This window comes from Pygocentrus nattereri, chromosome 25 (genome assembly GCF_015220715.1).
Source record: "Pygocentrus nattereri isolate fPygNat1 chromosome 25, fPygNat1.pri, whole genome shotgun sequence".
Classification (NCBI taxonomy): Eukaryota; Metazoa; Chordata; class Actinopteri; order Characiformes; family Serrasalmidae; genus Pygocentrus; species Pygocentrus nattereri.
The window spans coordinates 11053505-11073490 of record NC_051235.1 but is presented as its reverse complement, the minus strand read 5'-3'; the positions used below and the strand labels follow the sequence as shown (position 1 = coordinate 11073490).

The following is a 19986-nucleotide window of genomic DNA, read 5'->3' as shown; positions in this document are numbered from 1 at the left end:
GTTTCCTCCCAGTTTACTTTTCTTCTATCCCGTTCATGCAAACACTGCATACCATCATATACCATTTATTACTCATATACCATTACCACATTTACAAAAGTATAGACCTTGAAAGCAGAAGTACGTTTGAACAAATAAGATAAAAGCAAAGAACCTTTACAGAGAAAAAAAGCACAGGTCGTTCCACCTGAAAAACGGAAATACAGATATCCATAGCACAGCTAAACTGGTTGGCACTGGGACAAGATTTAAACAGAACAGCACAAAGTTCACAGATCTGAGCAGAGGAAGGTTTAAACAGCTATAATCCATTATAACCTAATCTAATCTGATGGCCAGTTAACCTTATTAAGGCACACAAACACGTGGGTTTTGGGGTAGCTTCACTAAACAATTTAAGCCACTGATCCACATGTCAACACATCAGTGTATTGACATGAATTTTGAGGTTGACATACACACACACAGTAAACATTACATTTCAATATGGAGGCATTACAATACTATACTTGGGTAGTGCTAAACTCTCCTTGTCCCTGCTGCAAGTGCTGGAGTCCTGGACTTTAAACTTCATGGGGGAAAACATTCCCGTGTGCAAAGAGTCAGCAGATTTTTTGCCCTCCTATCCTGTGAATACAGCAAAATGTAAGTTTCTGTCAGAGCCCTATGAAACTATATGCAGCTTCGCAGCTGAACATCTTTAGATCTGCTATGATACGTTTCTTCATAGTGTGAATTAAAACAGATAATACAGGTCCTTACTCCAAATTGAATCCTTATGTAGCATGTCCCAGGCACTCCAGCTGTATTCTAATTGACCAGCTAGCTAAAGAACTCTGACAGAATATGCCCAGAAGAACAAATAAAAGAACTCTGATTTAGAGCATATTTTATATCTGATTCAGAAACCCGGTGCAAAGAAACAAAGGAAAAAACAAAAACCCAATTCAAAGCATTTGGTCTTTGGGTAAAATAAAACATACAGGTGAACGATAGCACTGCTGAACGCCACATACAATTAAACCCACACACATGCACATCAGAGAAGAGACAGAAGAGCAAGGGTATCAGTACAGAATAACAGCCATTTCCATTCCATTTGTCTAAATGATTTTCACAAAATGAGAGTGAAACTTTCATTAAAAGCCCTGTGAATTAGTATATACAGCCATAACAACAGGGGTCACTGTGCAACTGTGTGTGAATAGAGGACCAACACACTGGTGCTCTGGGTCTAGATGTAAGAAATGTCTCAGACAGAGTGCTTATGGTCGCTATGGTTATGGTTACTGCAAAAAGCCCATTTTAAAATCAGCACTCATGGAATCCCTGACTCAGCTTCAAGTATCTCAGTGCCTCTGAGATCACCATCTGGTTTTATGTCTAAGAACAGCAATAATAAGAATGTGACAAATTTACATCAAAAGTAGAGTACTTTGCAAAAGTCAGAGACCATTCGTCATTTATTTAATTTCCAGCCAAAATGGCCATTAGAATATAGTCAAAGTGATTCATTTTAAGAAGACATTTCTTGGGAAATTATATTTTACACAACAACTTTATGGACATTTCCCCATAAAGGAGAGAATGTCAAAGGGAGTTTAAAAAAACTGCTAATTTTCAGATACTGAAAAACGTATAAATTGTACTTAATAAATGATCTGATTGGAAATTAAATAAATGGAGGGTGGTCTCTGACTTTTAGACTATATAGTATGCCCATGGCATGCAAATATGTGGTATAGCTATTTTTAACTTAAAAGCTTAAGCCTTCTTCCTGTTTGCTAGCATCAGAGCTGCAACCATCTACAGTATTTTCTTGGAAAAAAAAGACAAATACAATAAAAAAGATCATACAAATAATATATATGTAGTAAAAATAAAGACTAACAGAGCATTTAAAGGCAATATCATATGTTTAAAACAAGTGTTTCAAGTTTGTGTATTAGTGCTTTATATTGGTCCATAGCTATGACTATGCAGGATAGGGCTTTTTGCTTTCACAGCAAATCCATTGAAAACGGTCCAAAAATCACAGCCAAATACTCCTCTAAACCTTAAAAAAAAAAGGAGATTAACAACAGAACTAAGTGAACATGTTTTGGTGTGTGAGCAGAGACTGTGAAACTGCTTGGCCAGCTATATGACCTCAAGGACAAATGACTTTTTACTGATTGTCTGAATTTCTAAAAAGGAAACACCATGAAGAATAATGACATTCTGGAAAAAAAAAAAATTCAGTCTCTGATACCAGAAGTCTGCACAAATCCTGTACCTGCCAAATTTCCTCCTGCGAAACCTCACCCGTTTACAACACTCATGCATTTGGCAACACTTAAGGAGAGAGAGAAAGGGCCACAGCACTATGGGCTGAGTTAGAGTGGGAGGGGCTCTAAATGGACTCCACTGCTCATTATTGGGCAAAGACCTCCTGATGCAGGTCCAGCAGGGTACGGGTGAAGTTGTTGATCGGTCCGATAGAGCTGAGCGTCATGGCAGCATCCTGCCCCCACAGCAGATTAGGGCCAAACACAACGGCCAAGTTTGTGTTTGTCATCTTGTTCACCTCACTCTCTGCAGACACCTAAAAGAGAACAACAGTAAATGTTTTAAAAACAGTAATGGTCAAACAAAGTCTTTGAAAAGTTTTACCATCAAGCCAAAATGTACAACCCAGGGATTGTTAATAATTTTCATGAAAGGACCTAAAAGATGCCTTTGATGATCCCACATGCCACCCCAAAATTTCTGCCACTTGATTGGCTTCCATGTCCCTGTGGGGCGGGTGTTTGTGCCTTTAAGTCAAGAAGTGGTGCAACCCTCCCCACAACCTCCAACACGCCGAGACCACCCCAACACACCCCCTGCCTGGTCACACACTCATTCTCCAATATGTCTGTTCTGTACTGCTTTATATTTAAGAGCTGAGTGAACTGGCAATCAGTCAATTTTCAAACAACAGGAACTCACTCCACCAATCTCTGTGGTCTCTGTGGTAAGCATAGCATGATCAGATGGTTGTGTATCAGCAACTTGTGCACAAACTTTTTTTTCTCAAACTGGGCTATGGACATCTAAGCTATACGCCAACCATGCAGACAAAAGAGGTAGAATGAGTTCAGGTTGCCTGCAAAAGTGTGAAAGAAAAAAAAAAAAAAAAAAAAAAAAAAAAAAAAAAAAAACGAACAGGAGTGTATATACATATATATATATATTAATGTAACCCTGCTAGCAATCACACAATTTTTAAAACGTATGTGTAAACGGCTACCTTTGGCATACTCTGGCATTACCCCAGATTGTCTAAAATTAATTGTCCATTTTAGTAATGATCAGTGTGCAGAATGCTACAAATAACAAAAGGGAATACACTTATATTGATGTACAACATAACACATCTACTGCTAGACAAGATATGCATGTTTTGTCACCACCACACAGTTGCTTACCTGAGCGAGGAACTGAATGAGAAAGCGCAGTGAAGCAGTGTTCTCCTCAGGAAGTGACATCAGCATGTTTCTGATCGTGATGACTTGAGACTCACTGTCAACATCTGAACACAAAAACAGAGAGAGAGGCCAAATAAATGATCATGTATCCAGAATAACCACACAAAACTGCATGTACCAGCATGTCAATAGTTTTACTCTGTTGGGAAGTTCTTGATGCCGTGATAAGAGTCTGGAAGTTATCAGTGCTGTGCTAGAGAAAGCAAAATCAGGAGTATGCTCACACTGAAAGTTGACAACATCATTGTAGAGCTTGTAGGTAAGCAGAGGTTCTGGCAGCTCTCTGAGGAATGTCTTCAGGATTACAGCAGCCAGATGCACATCCTCAACCTGAAAGAAATTCACTTCCTCCCCTACACACATATATGCAATGTGTACACAAAAGTGGATCGTCATTAAAAAAAAAAAGAAAAAGAAAAAAAAAGTGTTATTATTGTTTGTTAGATGCATGTATACAATAGACCTTCAGTAGAATCCTGAATCCTGCTTGTACCTGAGTTGTATTTGTGCTGGATGTTTTTCACAAGGCTAACATTAGCTGACCGCCGAAATATTCCCTCTGTTTGCAAACCTGAGCCACAGAGATGAGAGAGAGAGAGAGAGAGAGAGAGAAAGAGAGAAAAATCATAATCCCCCACTTGATTTCCGATGTATGACTATACTTGATTGTGAACAAGGCTGTACTCTATTACTAAACCACAAATAACAGGGGTGCTTTCCCAAGCATTGCTCGAGCCTAGTCGCAAACTGAAATTCAAAGCCAAAGGTATTTCACCACTAAAAAGCTGTTTTATCCTAGGTGTGGGAAATTAACCCACAAGTAAGTAATGAAACACATATAGTAAATTAACTAACTGGAAACTAGAAAACCTCTGAAAGGATAAATGGCAGAAAATGCAGCTCACCCTGCTCCTGCAAGAAGCTGATGGTATCTCGCATCACCAGTGGAATTCCCTCAGAGTCTGCACCTCTATCTCTCAACCTTAACACAAACATAGTCCACTCATCACTAAAACCAACCTCACCCAAAGGCCCACTAACACTGGTTTTGGGAACAAAATGTCTTTCATTTCAATTGTATTTGTTGCGAACAATTTCAAATCCCAAACTTCCAGGGTAAAGAAATTACTGGTGTGAAATCTCAATGGAGTTCAACTTTTGTGGTTATACGAAAGAAAAGCTAATTTACCCAGTGTTTGAACACAAACCTTTAAACATCTCTTCCCCACTGGCTATAGATAATCACACGAAACACATGATACATAAATCAGTCAGGGAAACAAACTGAAAGATTATCATAATGTCTGCAGTTTTACTGTTTGGGGTAGACAAGTTTAGACTGCAATGTTAGCTCATTGGCTAACCTCAGCTGTGCCAACCATGCCAGTAACAGCTACATTTTTTACTACAGATCAGTTTGCAGCACTGTGCTCTGGTGTGTGTATAATTATCTGACATCTGAGAGGGGAAACGTATTACTGGTCAATATTATTTTTCCCCTTATGCTGGTGCACACTGATAGTAAACCAAAGTATATAGTAAAACAAAACAAATTTCCTATTTGAAAATGATATAAAGAATGGAACTGACACTCACACTGAGAGAGGCACCCCGAACTGCTGGAAAGGCAGAGGTGGGCTACGAGGTGGTGATATTGGGCCAGGGACCACAGATGGCTTCAGATTTAGACGGATCTTATCATCATATCTAGAGACAGGCAGAAAAAGACAAGGTGAACTAATGTGTACAGTGTGCACAGAAAACTTGCTTTGACCATAATGTGCAATGTATATATTGAATAAAATATATATTTTTAAAGTAGTTAAATACACAATAAATAAATAAACAAATTATATATATATATATATATATATATATATATATATATATATATATATATATATATGTGTGTGTGTGTGTGTGTGTGTGTGTGTGTGTGTGTGTGTGTGTAAGCATATAAAGCTGTGACTATGTTAGTGTAGTGTAGTGTACAAGACTCTTACGCTCTGACTCGACTGGGAATCACCAACTGATCACACTTCACTATCTCTTCCAGCTCGCTCAAGTAATTTACGTAGTGTATCTTACGACCAAATTTAAAGCTGTGAACAGAGGCACACATCAGAATCACAAAAATCTTTTTTTTTTTTTTTAAATTGACTATACTACTCCAGCTGTATACTTGAAACTTACATGCATGCACATAGAGTACATGTACCTAGGAATACAGTAGTTATTGTAGGGTTTCCACACTCCAGTCCTGGAGGCCTGCCTGCACTGTACAGCACAGTTAAAACCACAAAACTGTGGCCTCCATGACTGTGTAAAGTATTTTTGTGGTAATATGATACCATTATCATGATAATTTGTCATATTGTCATAATATGCTTTTCTCAGCATAATATGGATGTCAGTACTTAAAGAATACTGATGAAATGCATAGTTCATTACAAAGATAAAGTATAATTAGCCCTGCTTCATTAGATTTTGTGCTGCACAGTATGCTGAAGGTTGAACAGAAGTCATCAAATGAATAGTTTTTGATCTTTTAAAATGTGACACTACCAGTACTTTTGGTCTATTCAAATCTTACCAAACTTCAGAAAAATTCTGTGGATTGAGAAATGATGACCCTGCAATCCAGATGGACAAGCGGCATAGACGTGTGTGTGTGTGTGTGTGAAAATGATGAAGTATTGTGATGCTATGATATTGCTATTTCGGTAGATATAGTACATAGCACTGTATATAACACAGAACATACAGAATATGAAAGTATATTTAGTATTAACCTGATAAGTGGCTTGAAGAAAATGAGGACTGTTCTGATGAACATGGTGGGATGAACAATATAAAATGCCTTAATATTCTTCTTATACCTGAGAAAAGCAAACACACAGAGTTAGCTTTACCACACATTATGTGGAAACAAACAAATAAAGCAGATAATTATGTCATCCAATAGAGTATTGCTTTTTTTGTTTTATACACTGGGTCAAAATTAAACCAAATGTGAAAGCAAGCAAAGATGGAGAGACTTCTGGCCAAGGAGATGCTCACTTGACTTACTTTCTTTCAAACTCACGGTAGGCATCTCGCAACCAGCTGAGGGACAGCTTGTTTTCGCTGGTCATACCATGGTGGAAGTAGATGAGTGTGTAATCGCTTTCCACATACTTGTCTAATGTCTGCTTCAGGTACCTGCAATTTATCATAATACATCACATTGCACTCATCAACATACACTTCAGAAGCATCAGTGCAACATTTCTGCTCATATGCAACAGTAATCTATCAAATCACTCACAGCAACTGACAATCTACTTGCACATCAAAAACCTTTCAGAATGTTTGACTAACCTACATACAAAAAAAATCTTTTAATTTTTTTTACTTTTTTTTTTTACATACAAAACTTTAATTTCTAGTCTAAAAGGCCATTGAGTACAAGTTATTCATTCTTCATCATCAGGAAAAATGCAGGGAACAAATATTTAACAAAAAACTACACAGAATCCTTAGATATCAAGTATACTATCAAATCTACATCAGTATTTAGGGAGGGGAGGGGCATGTTTCTGTCCATTCTTCAACTGCAAGAACAGGCCTCAGCACTAGGATGTGGAGCCGTCAAGAAGCCTTTACTGAGAAAAGGGAATAAACAAAAATTAGAAAACTTGCACTGGAACACCAAAACTGGTTCAGGGAGTCATGAGTCTAAATCTGTAACTGGGATGACTTGAATCGTCAAAAGCAATCTATGACAACCCTGTAGATTTCAGATTGAAAATATGAAAGCAAATCCCTCAAAAAGAATGGAAGCCTTAATAAAAGCACACACTAAATACAAATTATATACATTTGTTGAGAATTTCCTGTAGTTTTCTGTCAAAAATGTCTTCTGCTTTTTTCCTGACACCACAAAATGAATAACTTTTGTCAGGAAATTAAATAAATGTAGAGTCTTACTGCAGTCTAAAAGCCATTTTTTTACCAGTTAAGTCTTCTAGGATTTTTAAAAGGCTATGCACAAATGGAATAAAGTTTGTTAGAGTTCACTTGAGTCCATTGGTATTTTTTCGCCTTTAAGAAGAAGAAGAAGAAAAAAAAGATTACTCAATAATCTAAATAATCATTATATTACTCAAGCACATCAAACAACAGTAAATTCTACAGCTGTTTGTACTAGTTTACTCTACCTTGAAAGTAAGTACTCTACCATATAAGCAAAGAACATGAGAACGATCTAGAGGAAGTTCTATTTCCGCAACACTTGTGACTCAGACCAAAACAAGATTCGCTGACTTTGCTCAGAGGGGTTATTCAAGACAAAGATCGGCCAAGAAGTTTAGGAAGAAGAGATGCCTACATCAGTAGTTTATGGTGGTCTAGCTGACTGTGGGGTGGCATGCGACATGCGCTGAAAACGATCACTTTCCGCCCAAAGTTATCATCGCCTGCAGAGAGAATACATATAACAGAGGTAGAGTGAGAGAGAAAGATAACGAAAAGTTACCGTTTACAATATTCTTGCTTAATAGATAAGAAATTCGTAACCACTTGACGGCTCACCTGCTACTTCCACTATTTGATGCTTTGCAATCTCGTAGAACGGGTCATCCCGTGCCAGGTGGGAGCCCTCACTGAGGCTCTTAATGTCTGTAGCTATGCAAAAGAAACAGTCATTAATACATTTAAGCTATTCTGTACTATGAAATGAAAGCGCTCTCAGACTTTCTGAAAAACGCGAGTGCAATGACTCAAAGGCCATCATATAATATTCGTGCTAAATTGTGTGCATGCCCCTTTAATAAATATGCTTTGTTTTGAATGCACAAGCAGATGTAATTGGTTGCTGCACTACAAAGTAAACAGCTTTTGCAAATCATCCAATTTCTTGAAAACATTACTCCTTAAGTGTAAATGGTATATAAATGTACTCTAATTTTTTAGCCTCATCCTGGCAAAATTTCAACAGGTGACCTAAGGCAGCTTCCTTTAGTTTAATCACAAAATTTGCACTCCTGTAAATGAATGTGCCACCAATTTACAGTAACATGCAAAAGTCTCATGCAGTCAAGAAAAACTGTTTAAAACTATTAATCCCAGCAGTGGTTTTGTCAGTAATCACTACATAACAAATGAATACTAATAAATGTAAACAAAGTGAAATGTAAGATTTTTGTCTTCAAAAAAAAAGACCACTTCATTCATTTGATTTTCAGCCACAATGGCCATTAAATACAAGTAAATGTTTCATTTAGTATAAGTTAATTACACATCCATGTAACAAGGAATTACACAAAAGGCTCAATGAAGTTGGTTGCCTTTTCTGGTTCTCATGATTATGCTTGTTCTGACAATAAAAAAATAATAACTTGTTTAAAATGGCTTTTATGAAGAAAGTGTGGTCTCAGACTTTAGATGAATACAGTTAGAAGAACATAGACTTGGCTCTTGACTTACTACTGAACTAAATCACATGGATTTGTTAACTGCCATCAGCAGCACCTACTTTAATTTACTGAAGGACTGAATAGCTGAAGCAGGTATTGAACAGTAACTGTAAATACTGGGCTTTCCCAAAAACAGCACTGCTGCACACATAAAACACAAAATGAAAATGGATTTTTTAATTTATATTTATTAAAAGGTTAGTGTTGTTTTAAGCAACACATGCTAAATGTCCAGATAAATAGCATTTTCTTACATGCCCAAGACTTCTGCACAGTACTATATCTTTCACACGCCTTTATTAGGACATGAAGCTCCTGGAAAGAAGTGAACTCTGTCCCAGATAGAAGCCAGAAATAACAAGTTACAGAAACCTGACAATGTAAAAGTAACAGGGAAATGATGAAGGGTGTGTGTGCATAGTGTAATCTTCTTATCTAGTACAATTTTATACACAAACACACAAGCATTAATCAACTTCAATTCTCTGCATTTGTTATTTGTTCTTTTCCCTCCATACAGCATTGCTGCAGCAATCGCTCAGGCAGAGAACCACACTTTCCGACTCCCCACTCTCACACACTCTCTAAAACACACACTGAAACGAGTATTATTTCCATATAAACCTCTGACCTCTCTTCAAATGAACCTTGACACTGAATTCAAATGACCCAAGAAACTTACATTTAAGCAATTCATTTTTCTATTTTAATGTACCACACAGAGCTCCAGTTGATTTACAAAATTACCAATTTTTAAATCTGACTAATATTTATCTGCATTATGATTATGGCATTCAAATATTTGTGGAGGCTGTTTCATAAGAATTATCCATCTGTCCACTGCTGATATTATTCTGATGCAGAATCTACAAACATAAATAGAATTGCAGCACTGTTTAACTTAAAACCTCTAGTAAAATAAAATTCTGTTAAAAACAAAAATGTGCTTGAAGCAAACCTACACCAACAATATGGAATAAATTTCACAGTGCAATAGTGCTACACACTGTAAGTAGAAAGTATTTTACAAAAGATGCTTTAGTGAATCTTTAATGTGGTCACAGACTGGCCTACATGATTTTTTTTTAACCATAATTAGTGATGCGTGTTTGATCATTTATCTACACTCCCATTGATGATCATCACAGCAAGGACTCGGTTTTTGAGTTCCAATGTCATCACAAATGCTCCTATCCCATTTAGAACATTTCAATGTAAATTAACATGAGGTATTCTGAATTTATCAAAAGTGCATAAGTGCTCATTAAGACCGTGTGTGGATATGCATGGTATCTTTGCGGGACATGCAGCTTTTTATATTCTCAAGCTCTTAACATTCATATCCAATATTTCTAAAAGAGTAATACCACTTTAGTGCGAGTTCAGTGTGGTCTCTCACATTTTTTTTGTTTGAATGTTTGAGAAATGGGATACACTTGCAAGAAATGAATTAAATGTTTGTTTTTCTGTGTAAGCTAATTGAAATGGCGCCATTTATTTTTTTTTCCATGTTTACAGTGCAAAAGCTGTCTGAACTAATGAAACTGATAAAACACTTTTGCTATACAGAAGTCTATAATTAGTCCATACAGTTAACTGAGTCTAATTAATATTAAATACCCACATCAGCTTTTATTTTATTTATAGCTAAGGTCACATATTCTCTCTCCTGTTCACATTCTCTTTTAAATGACCCATTATGCTCATTTTCAATGCTCAGAATTTTATTTTAGGGGTCTATGAGAATAGATTGCTTCAATGTTCCAAAACATATTTTTCCTCATACTGTGCAACTCTATTCACCCTTCATCTAAAATATGCCTATACGTCCCACCTCCTGATGAGCCTAGAGTGCTCTAATTGGTCAGCTGGCCCACACTGTTCTGACTGGTCAACCAACAGTGTGGTTGAAAGCAAGGCATCCTTGCTACAAGTTCCGTCCTACAGGCAATAAGGATTTGGTTACAAGATTGCATTATCTTGTAACAAAGGAGAAAAGGGCTGGAATTCCAAGAAAGCACTTAGGACAGCTGAGAAAAGTGGTTTCTGTGGGAGAGAATTACTCCCCCTGGTGTATACTTTACACTGTAAATTTGCAGACTGTTTACATGCACAAAGGTTATACAACACACTAAAGAAAAACTGAAGGTCCCTTTTAAATCCATACTGCTTGCCCATTCAACACACTGAAGTAGCAGCATCAGTAGCTACTTTTAATAAGGTTTGAATTTATTACTGTATTCAGTGGTTTTATGTCTCACTTTTTGTAGTACAAATTGGGCTTTCTATTTGTGAATAATTCTTATTTGCAAATGAATTTGTATTTATACAATTCATTCTTGTGTTCCTACTGGTGTTCTCTACCAGCATATACTCTAAATGATTTCTAATTAATTTTCTGTTCTGAGTTAGATTCAATTTCTATACGTTTCTCTTCTGCATAAGCAGAACAGAATATTTTGCCACTCATTACAGCTTTTCCTTTTACCCACAGTAATGTTGGTGGAATTTCAGGAGAATCAGGCACAAAATACGAAAGCATTGGAATACTTACAAGAGCTTTTATGACATCCCATTCTAAACCCATAGGCATTAACATGGAGTTAGTCTCCACTTTTCAGCTATGACAGCTTCCACTCTTTTGGGAAGCTTTCTACAAGATTTTGGAGTGTGCCTGTGGGAATTTTTCCAGACCATTTATCCAGAAGAGCATTTGTGAGGTCAGACACCAATATTGGATGAGAGGGCTTGGCTTGCAATCTCTGTTCTGGTTTATCCCAAAGGTGTTTGATGGGGTCGAGGTCAGGGCTTTGTGCAGGCCAGTCAAGTTCTTCCACATCAAACTCACCAAGCCAGGGCACTGATGTACAGTCACGCTGGAACAGAAAAAGGCCTTCCCCAAACTGTTCCCACAAACTGGAAGCATATAGTTGTCTTAAATGTCTTGGTTTGCTGAAGAATTAAGTTTTCCCTTCACTGCCTTGGCTAACTCCTGAAAAAAACCTCAAAGCATTATCCCTCCTCCACTAAACTTTACAGCTGGCACAATGCAGTCAGGCAGATAACGTTCTCCTGGCATTCACTAATCCCAGACTCATCCATCAGACTGCCAGATAGACAAGCGTAATTTGTCAGTCCAAGAATACATTTCCACTGCTCCAGAGTCTAGTGGCAATGAGCTTTACACTACTCATTCTGACACTTGGACTGTGCTTGGTAATGTAAGGCTTACATGCACCTGCTCAGCCACTGAAACCCATGCCATGAAGCTCCCAGCACAGACATTTTGTGATCATATTGCGAGAGGAGAAACTCTGCAGTTACTGAATCAGTAGAGGGTCAGCAACTTTTATGTACTATGTGCATAAAGTTGTCCAGTGTTGGACAGTAACTAAGTAAATGTAATTTGTTACTGTACTTAAGTAGTCTTTTCGTGTATCTGTACTTTACTTAAGTATTTCCATTTTGGGCGCTTTTTACTTTAACTCCACTACATTTCAAAGTGAAATATCTTACTTTTTACTCCACTACATTTTTAGAAATCTGTTGTTCCTTTTGTTTTTTTGTGTGTATAAAAACGTAACATGTCAAAATAAAAGAAGTGCAAAGCAAGAACACCAATCAGGGCACAGTGGTCACTTTGTTCTGAGCTTGTTTTGACCTGTTGGTCATACGAACCCAATGCAAGCACACGGTTCAACGTCAGTGCAGCAGCATAAAAATTTGGGAGCACATACGTCTACCTAAATGATGGAATTAACCTATCTTTGTGTAAGTAGACCACAATATAGAAACATATGCAGTTGTGACTGGCATGTTTCTTTTTTTTTTCTGAATTCATACAAACACTTTCATTTTATAGTAAATTAGTTTAAGTTAGTTTATGTTTATGAACAGAGACAATATAGTAAAGGAAAACTTATTTGTGAACCTGTGTTTAAAGCAAGTTTTTATTCAACTTGTTACTAATTTACAAAGTAATCTTAAACTGAAACTTTGCTTGTTTGTAAAAGTGACTTCAGAGCCACTCTGTTCTACCTGATGAAAACTGTTTGCCTTCTTTGTTTTGTGCTTATGATCATTTTAATAGATGTCAGTGTCACTAATTAATGACATTCTATTAAAAGACTGGTTTACCAAGAGAGACACTGGAGTATTTTCACCTAAAATGAGTTCAAGAAATGAGTCTTGTTACAAAAATAATAACAGGACATTAGAGCCATAATTAATCATTTAGTACTTTTATTTTCGATACTTAAGTACATTTGAAGGCAAATACTTTTGTGCTTTTACTCAAGTTGAGGTCTAGAGTAAGGACTTCTACTTTTACTTGAGTAATATTTTACCTTGGGTATCTATACTTTAACTCAAGTACATGATTTGTTTACTTTGTCTACCTCAGGCCTAAGCACTCAGTGACCCTGCTCTATAACTTTATATGGTGTGTCACATTGTGGCCGAGTCACTGTAGTTCCTAAACACTTCCACTTTTCAATAGTATCACTTACAGTTGATCGTGGAATAACTAGGAGGGAAGTTGTAACTGACTTGTTACAACAGTTGCATCCTATTACAGTACCACTCTTGAATTTTTAGCTCTTTAGAATGACTCATTCTTTCACAAATGTTTGTAAAGGCAGACTGCAGGTCCTTGATTTTACACACCTGTGGTAATGTAACTGAATGAAACACATTCAAGAGGTGTGTCCCAATACTTTTGTCCATATAGTGTATATTTACAGGAAAGATGACCACTCTTAATATAACTGTCAAATTCCATGAAACAGGAGTGTCGTTATGACAGGGTGAATTACTGAAAAGAAATTATGTGAACTGAACTGATAAGTATCCTGCGGAGTTCTTTGGAAGTCATGCGTTTAAGACACTAACCAAAATTGGACATTGTTTCTGTGGGGTTTTTTTTTTAGTTCCATATTGGTAACTTTGGATGTAGTCTAATGTTAATATTTACTATAATTTTTGTCATATTAAATAGTCCTTTGAGTTGTAATATAGTGCCATTGTGTGCAAATGAAATGTATTTGTTTATTAGAACAGATTCCTTATTTTGTTCAGAAAGGTAGGGTGCAGAGAAAATCACTAAATTGTGGTGACTTTGCTTTATATTAGACAGATGCGGAGAGATGGGTTTCTTACAATAAGCATACATTAGCATTCAATTTAGTGAGATGGATCTTAGTGTGTTTATCCTATGTGCCAATACCACATGTGTTCCAAGCTTATGAATTTTAATGTTGACATGTTAATAGATTGAATGTAGTTGGATTTAATAATATAGTGCTGGTGTGAGAGTGTGTGTGTGTGTGCGCTAGTATATGCTGTAATGTGTGAGTAGGTTTTCTCTAATAACTGCTGAAACCTGGTGGTTTAAAAGTATTTTAATGGTATAACATTAAACGGTTTGTATCTGATCGGGTAAAATATGTAATAGACATGCCTTCAAACGCAATGTTAAAGATTTCCAATCAGTAACTAATGAAAACTAAACATGAATAATGAGAATGTTTCTTATTGCTATTTTTAATAAATTCACATTACTAAAGCAGATAAATAAGAGAGCATGTGCTACACTCTGCTATACTGAGTTTATTGAGTGATCAGAGTTATCGATCCGAGTTTACCCAGCGAAAGCAGAACAATTTTCAGACAGCTAATCTGCATGCTATTGTTTATTTTAAGTAATGTATGAAACTGAGAGCATGCTAACTGCAATCTGAAATGGAGAGAAATTTATTTGCACTTATAACTGACATTTGTTGCAGCTTTACTTCGGTCATTGACAGTCAGCCCAAACACACACACACGATTCCCAACTTTGGGGCGCTCACCAGATTTGCTGATGCTGACAGGGTCATCTGGTGGCCACTGTTTGTCTTGCACCAGTTTGAGCTGGTCCAGAGCAGCGCTGGGAGAGTCATCTCCACCCAAGTCATCATGCAGGTCCACCAGCAAATCCGAGGACATGTTGGTCCTCTACAACAATGCTACAAAGAAGGACCTGGTAAACACAAAAGACATAGACACAGACTTACAAATACTAAAAATAATACACAGAGCCATACAAATACACCAGTCTCTCAACAGGCTGTGTAGAAAATTCAACACTTTTGTTGTACTGAATGAAATGACTTCAATACTACAGAATATTCCAAAAAGAAAAAAAAAATGTATGTATTTCAATACCAAATTTCAATACCTACAAAGTCACTCCTACAAGTGGCACTGTGTGTGCAACTGTCTAAATAATACTGAAAATTTCTAATGTCAGCTTTTCTTAACGAGTCTGCAAGCCACTGATGTCATTAAAAATACCGACTTCCAATCCAAATCAAGTAAAAGAAAGTAAGCCCCATCAGAATTATAACACAATTGTCTTATTTAAATTATTTGAACTAATCACAATTATTTATATGAACATCCCCACAAAAAGAATATTTGGTTGATAAAGTAAATAAAATAAAACATTTTTTTTAAAAAAGCAAAGCTAAAACACATTCATTGTCCTTGGTCTTACAAGAACATCAACAGTTCCTCTGACTTGGTGCAGTAAAATCTTTGGAGTGCAGTAGAGAGTAATTTTTATTCATTTGATGTTTGTTAATAACACCTTTATGGGCAGTGGTGAGTAATGTTTGTATATGTGATATCAGTTAATAAGACCTTTAGAGAGCAGTGGTGAGAAATGTTTGTATATTTGATGTTAATACCTTTAGATGGCAGTGGCCAGTGAAGTTAATTTGAGCTCAAGCTATGTCGTCGTCAGGTGGGACCTACAACGTTACAGCTAAGATAACTAAACAGCGACTTGGGTCACTAAACTTTTACTTTAACAGTTATATACAATAAAAAATGACTGCATCAGGCCAGTAGTAGTACATCTGATATTGAAGTGAAAGTATTGGTATTGCAATACATTTTCTTTTAAACAATGACCAGCCCCCATCAGTCACACCGGAAACTGTCAAACCATCATCCACAAATAAACCCAAATGCACACCCTAGTCTGAGGAAACATATCTTCATCAGAAGCAGAAGCATAGAGTGACATTTTAGAAATACATTCATGAACTGGGTTTATTCTAGTCTTCCTCAGAGTCATAATCTAATATGTCTTTGCTGCCCTGAGGTCAACTCTTTCTTTTTCTCCCTCTCACTGTGCAGTACCATTGCTGTGCAATCATTCACCACAAACTGCTGTCTCTTTCTCATGCTCACCATCATACACTCATATATCCATACAGCCTAAATCATGCTGCACACCACAAGAGATGAAAAGTGATAACACCTTCCGTGAGCTTTTGTAATTTTAGCATAAATACAGACTACTGTGCTATGTAATGTTGCTTATACATTTTCAGTACATAATAAAATAAATTATAACCAAAGAAAAAAGACAAATGCCTCAAACAGTGTGATCTAACAACCTATTGTAAACGTGTCACAGCAAAATGAGTGGAGACCCCCTTAAATTTTTAGAGCGTGTGTGCCCGTGCCTGGCCATAAGGCTAAAAGCATGAGCGCTTGCTGGATTCAGATACTGATCTGCCGTGACATTTCTCTTCTTTATAGATCACGGGTGAGCAGGGGGGAGGAAGAATTGTGGCTCTGTGGCTGCACAGCTGTACAGAAACGGCAGCTTCACACATCAGTGCCACTTAAACACACTCCAGCTACTGCCTATGCTCTGCATTGCCAACTGGCACCATGAAGCACGACTCCAGCAACTTCTAAAGACAGCGCTGATCAATGATCAGCTCCCATCAGGTCACATAACTGTAGCTATTAGGAGGTGAAAGGCAAAATCTGATCACAGAAAGGGGCTGGGTGAAATGGCAAAAATATAAAATACTTAAAAGAAATTTTCACAATATGTGATAAGCATCATGAAACTTCATTTTATTCCAGTTAACAATACACATTTAGACAGTGAACTGCCTTAAATCCAACTAGAAGGTATTGGTATGATTTCTTTGTAATGAAAGAGTTTATCAAAGTGTTTTAAGTACTTATTATATCGAATATAATAATGCTAATCACAGATCACCACTTTAATGACTTTGATTCACTATAACGGAAAACTACACTGATGCCATTTCTTATCTTAAAGTCCAAGATGTTCACTGTCTAAATGTATATTGTTAACTATTAAATAAGGTCCAGATGTAAGATTCAGTCTATGGGACTGTCACTGCACCTTTGAGTCATCCTCTCCATGGACAATCACCACCTCATCCACATCTCATCAGACTCACTCTGATCCTTTGCACCTTCAATCTAGCAAATCTGCACTTACACATATAGCTTGACATCTTGCACATCTTCTATCCATATCCTGTACAATCTGGAAGATTTCTATATCAGTATTCTATCCCTGTGCCTGCATCTCATTTATTATCTACTTCAAACTAACTATATACATACATACATATATACATACACACACACACACACACACACACACACACACACACTGCTCAAAAAAATAAAGGGAATACTTACAATTAGGTAAGGACTAAACAGTAACTTCTTTCTTTTGACACTGCATTAATATAAATTATATCACTGTATTAGCCAAACCTTGAGATTTTAAACCAATGATTAAGTAAAATCAATGTAAAATTCAAAGTCTTTTCTGCTGTGATACTTTAGGCCATTGTCCACCGGTTGGCACATTTCAGGCGCTGTTCTCCACTGCCTTGAATAGATCCCAAGAGCACCTAGTTTGCAGCACACAATGTTACTCTTTCAGATCTTCAATCTCTGATGCTCTGCAGCCCAAGGCATGCTCAACAGATTACTACTAATCCTGGTAAAAGAAAGCTATTCTGTTTGGTACCACAAAATGTGGTACAACACTAATAGCAGTATAGCTGTCTTGTGTTCGCTATCGCCTCAATATCCCCTTCACGCGTCTCTGAAGGGCTTAGAAAAAAAGGAACGTCTATGAACCATGTGGCAGTAAATGTAAACGAGAAAAGTGACGTTTTAGGTGAACAGGAGGGAATATACATGTATTGGTGTGCTTGTTCTGATGCTCTCGGCAACATCATGTGATTTCGCTAATGTCACCGCTAACATGATGAGAGGAAACCGAGAGCTGTGAAGAAAACCACCTTCTGTCGTCCTTTCTGTCAGAGGCAGCAAAACACAGGCCAGTTCACGAGCAGAAACGCGAAAATTTGAGGTTCCTTTTTAAGCCTGAAGTGGACACACCCTGCTTTGTTATTAACGACAGTATAGCACTTAAGGTCACACATGCGAAGAGTGTCCACTCATTGTAAATATATTTAAACGTACATTTAACGGCATTACTGACAGGTTAGCGACGATGCTAACTCCTCCACCTTCGTTTTCTGACAGGTTGCTCACTAACCACAGTTTTCGGTTAGTGCGGTGTGGTAAAACTCTATCCGCGAATATTTTCGTGTTTCAGTACTGTGAAAATACTGATATTTAGCCGTGTTTTAGAGAACACTTGGATGGATAAGCTTTAACGAGTACTGAGAAAAAAGGGTTTAAATTCCCACCAAGTTCTGGTCGTCGTGTAGGCACTTTCGCTGTTCTCACTAACCAACATAAGCATCGGCTCCTTTATTATTATTCGACATTTAGAGTAAAATTATCCATCGCCAATAATAGAAGCAGCCAATAATAACAGCTAACCTAACTAATGTAGCCAATGCTTCTTTTTCTTTCTATCAGGAACACAGGAACCAAACCCACGTCTTCCATTAACAGGAACCCGAGCAGCAGGGGCACAGGAGGTCTTTAATCGACGGGGAACCCAGTTTTAATTAGTGCGCTCCTGTAAACAAATGTATTCATTAAAAAATGAACAGTAAGTTAAACTTACGACATTAGCTACGCTATTGTGTATTAGTAGTAGTACCTATAGGGTGGTAAGCTGTATCTTTCTACAATCTATGTATATAGATAGGCGTCTAAAGGTCCCACGTCATTATATTATCCGTGTACATCCAAGGTGCAACAAGGTTACCATTTATTCAACGTTAATCGGGGCTTGTGGAGGTATTAAAGACTACAATAATAGATTTTTTATCTCACTGGCCATTTCAACCGTTTTTGTGAAGTAACATAGTTAAACTGCGCTACGTAAACACAACTAACGAATAAACTTTACAGCTTTTCCAACAGTCTTCATATCAACAATGTAGTTACGCCTCAACCTTTGTATATTTATTTGTCCGGTCGGACATCTAGACACTGCTGACAGTCTTTAGATGGTTTGCTAATTGAAAAAACATCAGTCTTTGCGTAACTTCCAAATAAAAGAAAACATCTGTCTTCGTGTCCAGTTAAGGTGATTGTATAATATTAATGCACATGCAGGAGCCTAGTTTACTTTGAATCTGGATGCATCAGCCCCGCTCGCAAGTTATCCAGCTCCGTACGCAAACCACTCACTAGGGTTAATTAACTGATATGTTAAAATTGCTACAGAAGTCAGTTAGTGGCTAAGTTTCTGACGCTTGTGTTAGGAAAACGTGTTAAATAGTGGTGACTCGCCGCTCAATATCAATATCTAGGCTGCAGAAAGCTAACGAGCTAAACAGCATAAACCATTTTCTAAGCGGAGAGGGCTGCTATGCTAACAAGGTTAGCCAGCAACCTGTTTCGATTTCAATAGAAATTCATTCGAGAGTATTTATTTTTCTCCCTTACAATACAGAGAACATTAGGACATCAAATAGTAAACATATGCATCCAAAACTCACACGTAATGGTAAAGTAAAGACTGAATGTTTACCTGCTGTTCGGAGCCCCTGACTATTTCTCCACTCTGTGACAATCAAGCCAATTCAATGCGGCGCTTCCGGCTGGAGCCTTTCAACAAGTTTTCACCATAAAAGCCCGCGTTAAGGATGATTCATTTGATATACATACTTGTTTTTAAAGTTATATGCTTTAATATTAGATGTGTAAATGAAAAGGCTTTTGGCAAATGCTGCTCAAGTTAATTTGTAGAGCACACGTTTTAC

At 37.2% G+C, this 19986-nt stretch overlaps 1 protein-coding gene across 1 annotated transcript; it reads right to left on the bottom strand.

Moving 5' to 3' along the window:
- Window positions 1-49: 49 nt before the first annotated feature.
- On the bottom strand, window positions 50-19851 carry arhgap1 (Rho GTPase activating protein 1). The gene is made up of 13 exons (XM_017709561.2): window positions 19755-19851; window positions 14815-14984; window positions 8082-8174; window positions 7879-7966; window positions 6579-6710; window positions 6302-6388; window positions 5513-5611; window positions 5106-5216; window positions 4415-4491; window positions 4003-4080; window positions 3734-3862; window positions 3450-3553; window positions 50-2584 (listed from the first exon to the last, which is right to left on the bottom strand). The coding sequence occupies exons 2-13, from the start codon at window positions 14948-14950 to the stop codon at window positions 2414-2416; spliced, it is 1305 nt and encodes a 434-aa protein (XP_017565050.2). The 5' UTR covers window positions 14951-14984; window positions 19755-19851; the 3' UTR covers window positions 50-2413.
- Between the last annotated feature and the right edge of the window lie 135 nt (window positions 19852-19986).

What these genes read in the sequence shown, in the direction of transcription:
- arhgap1 (XM_017709561.2), bottom strand. Translation starts at nt 14,950, where the DNA reads ATGTCCTCGGATTTGCTGGTGGACCTGCATGATGACTTGGGTGGAGAT. An exon ending in TGTCAGCATCAGCAAATCTG is followed by an intron (nt 8,175 to 14,814) that starts GTGAGCGCCCCA and finishes TCTTTTGCATAG; the next exon opens with CTACAGACATTAAGAGCCTC. An exon ending in TTCGGGGTGCCTCTCTCAGT is followed by an intron (nt 4,492 to 5,105) that starts GTGAGTGTCAGT and finishes GTTTGTGTTAAG; the next exon opens with GTTGAGAGATAGAGGTGCAG.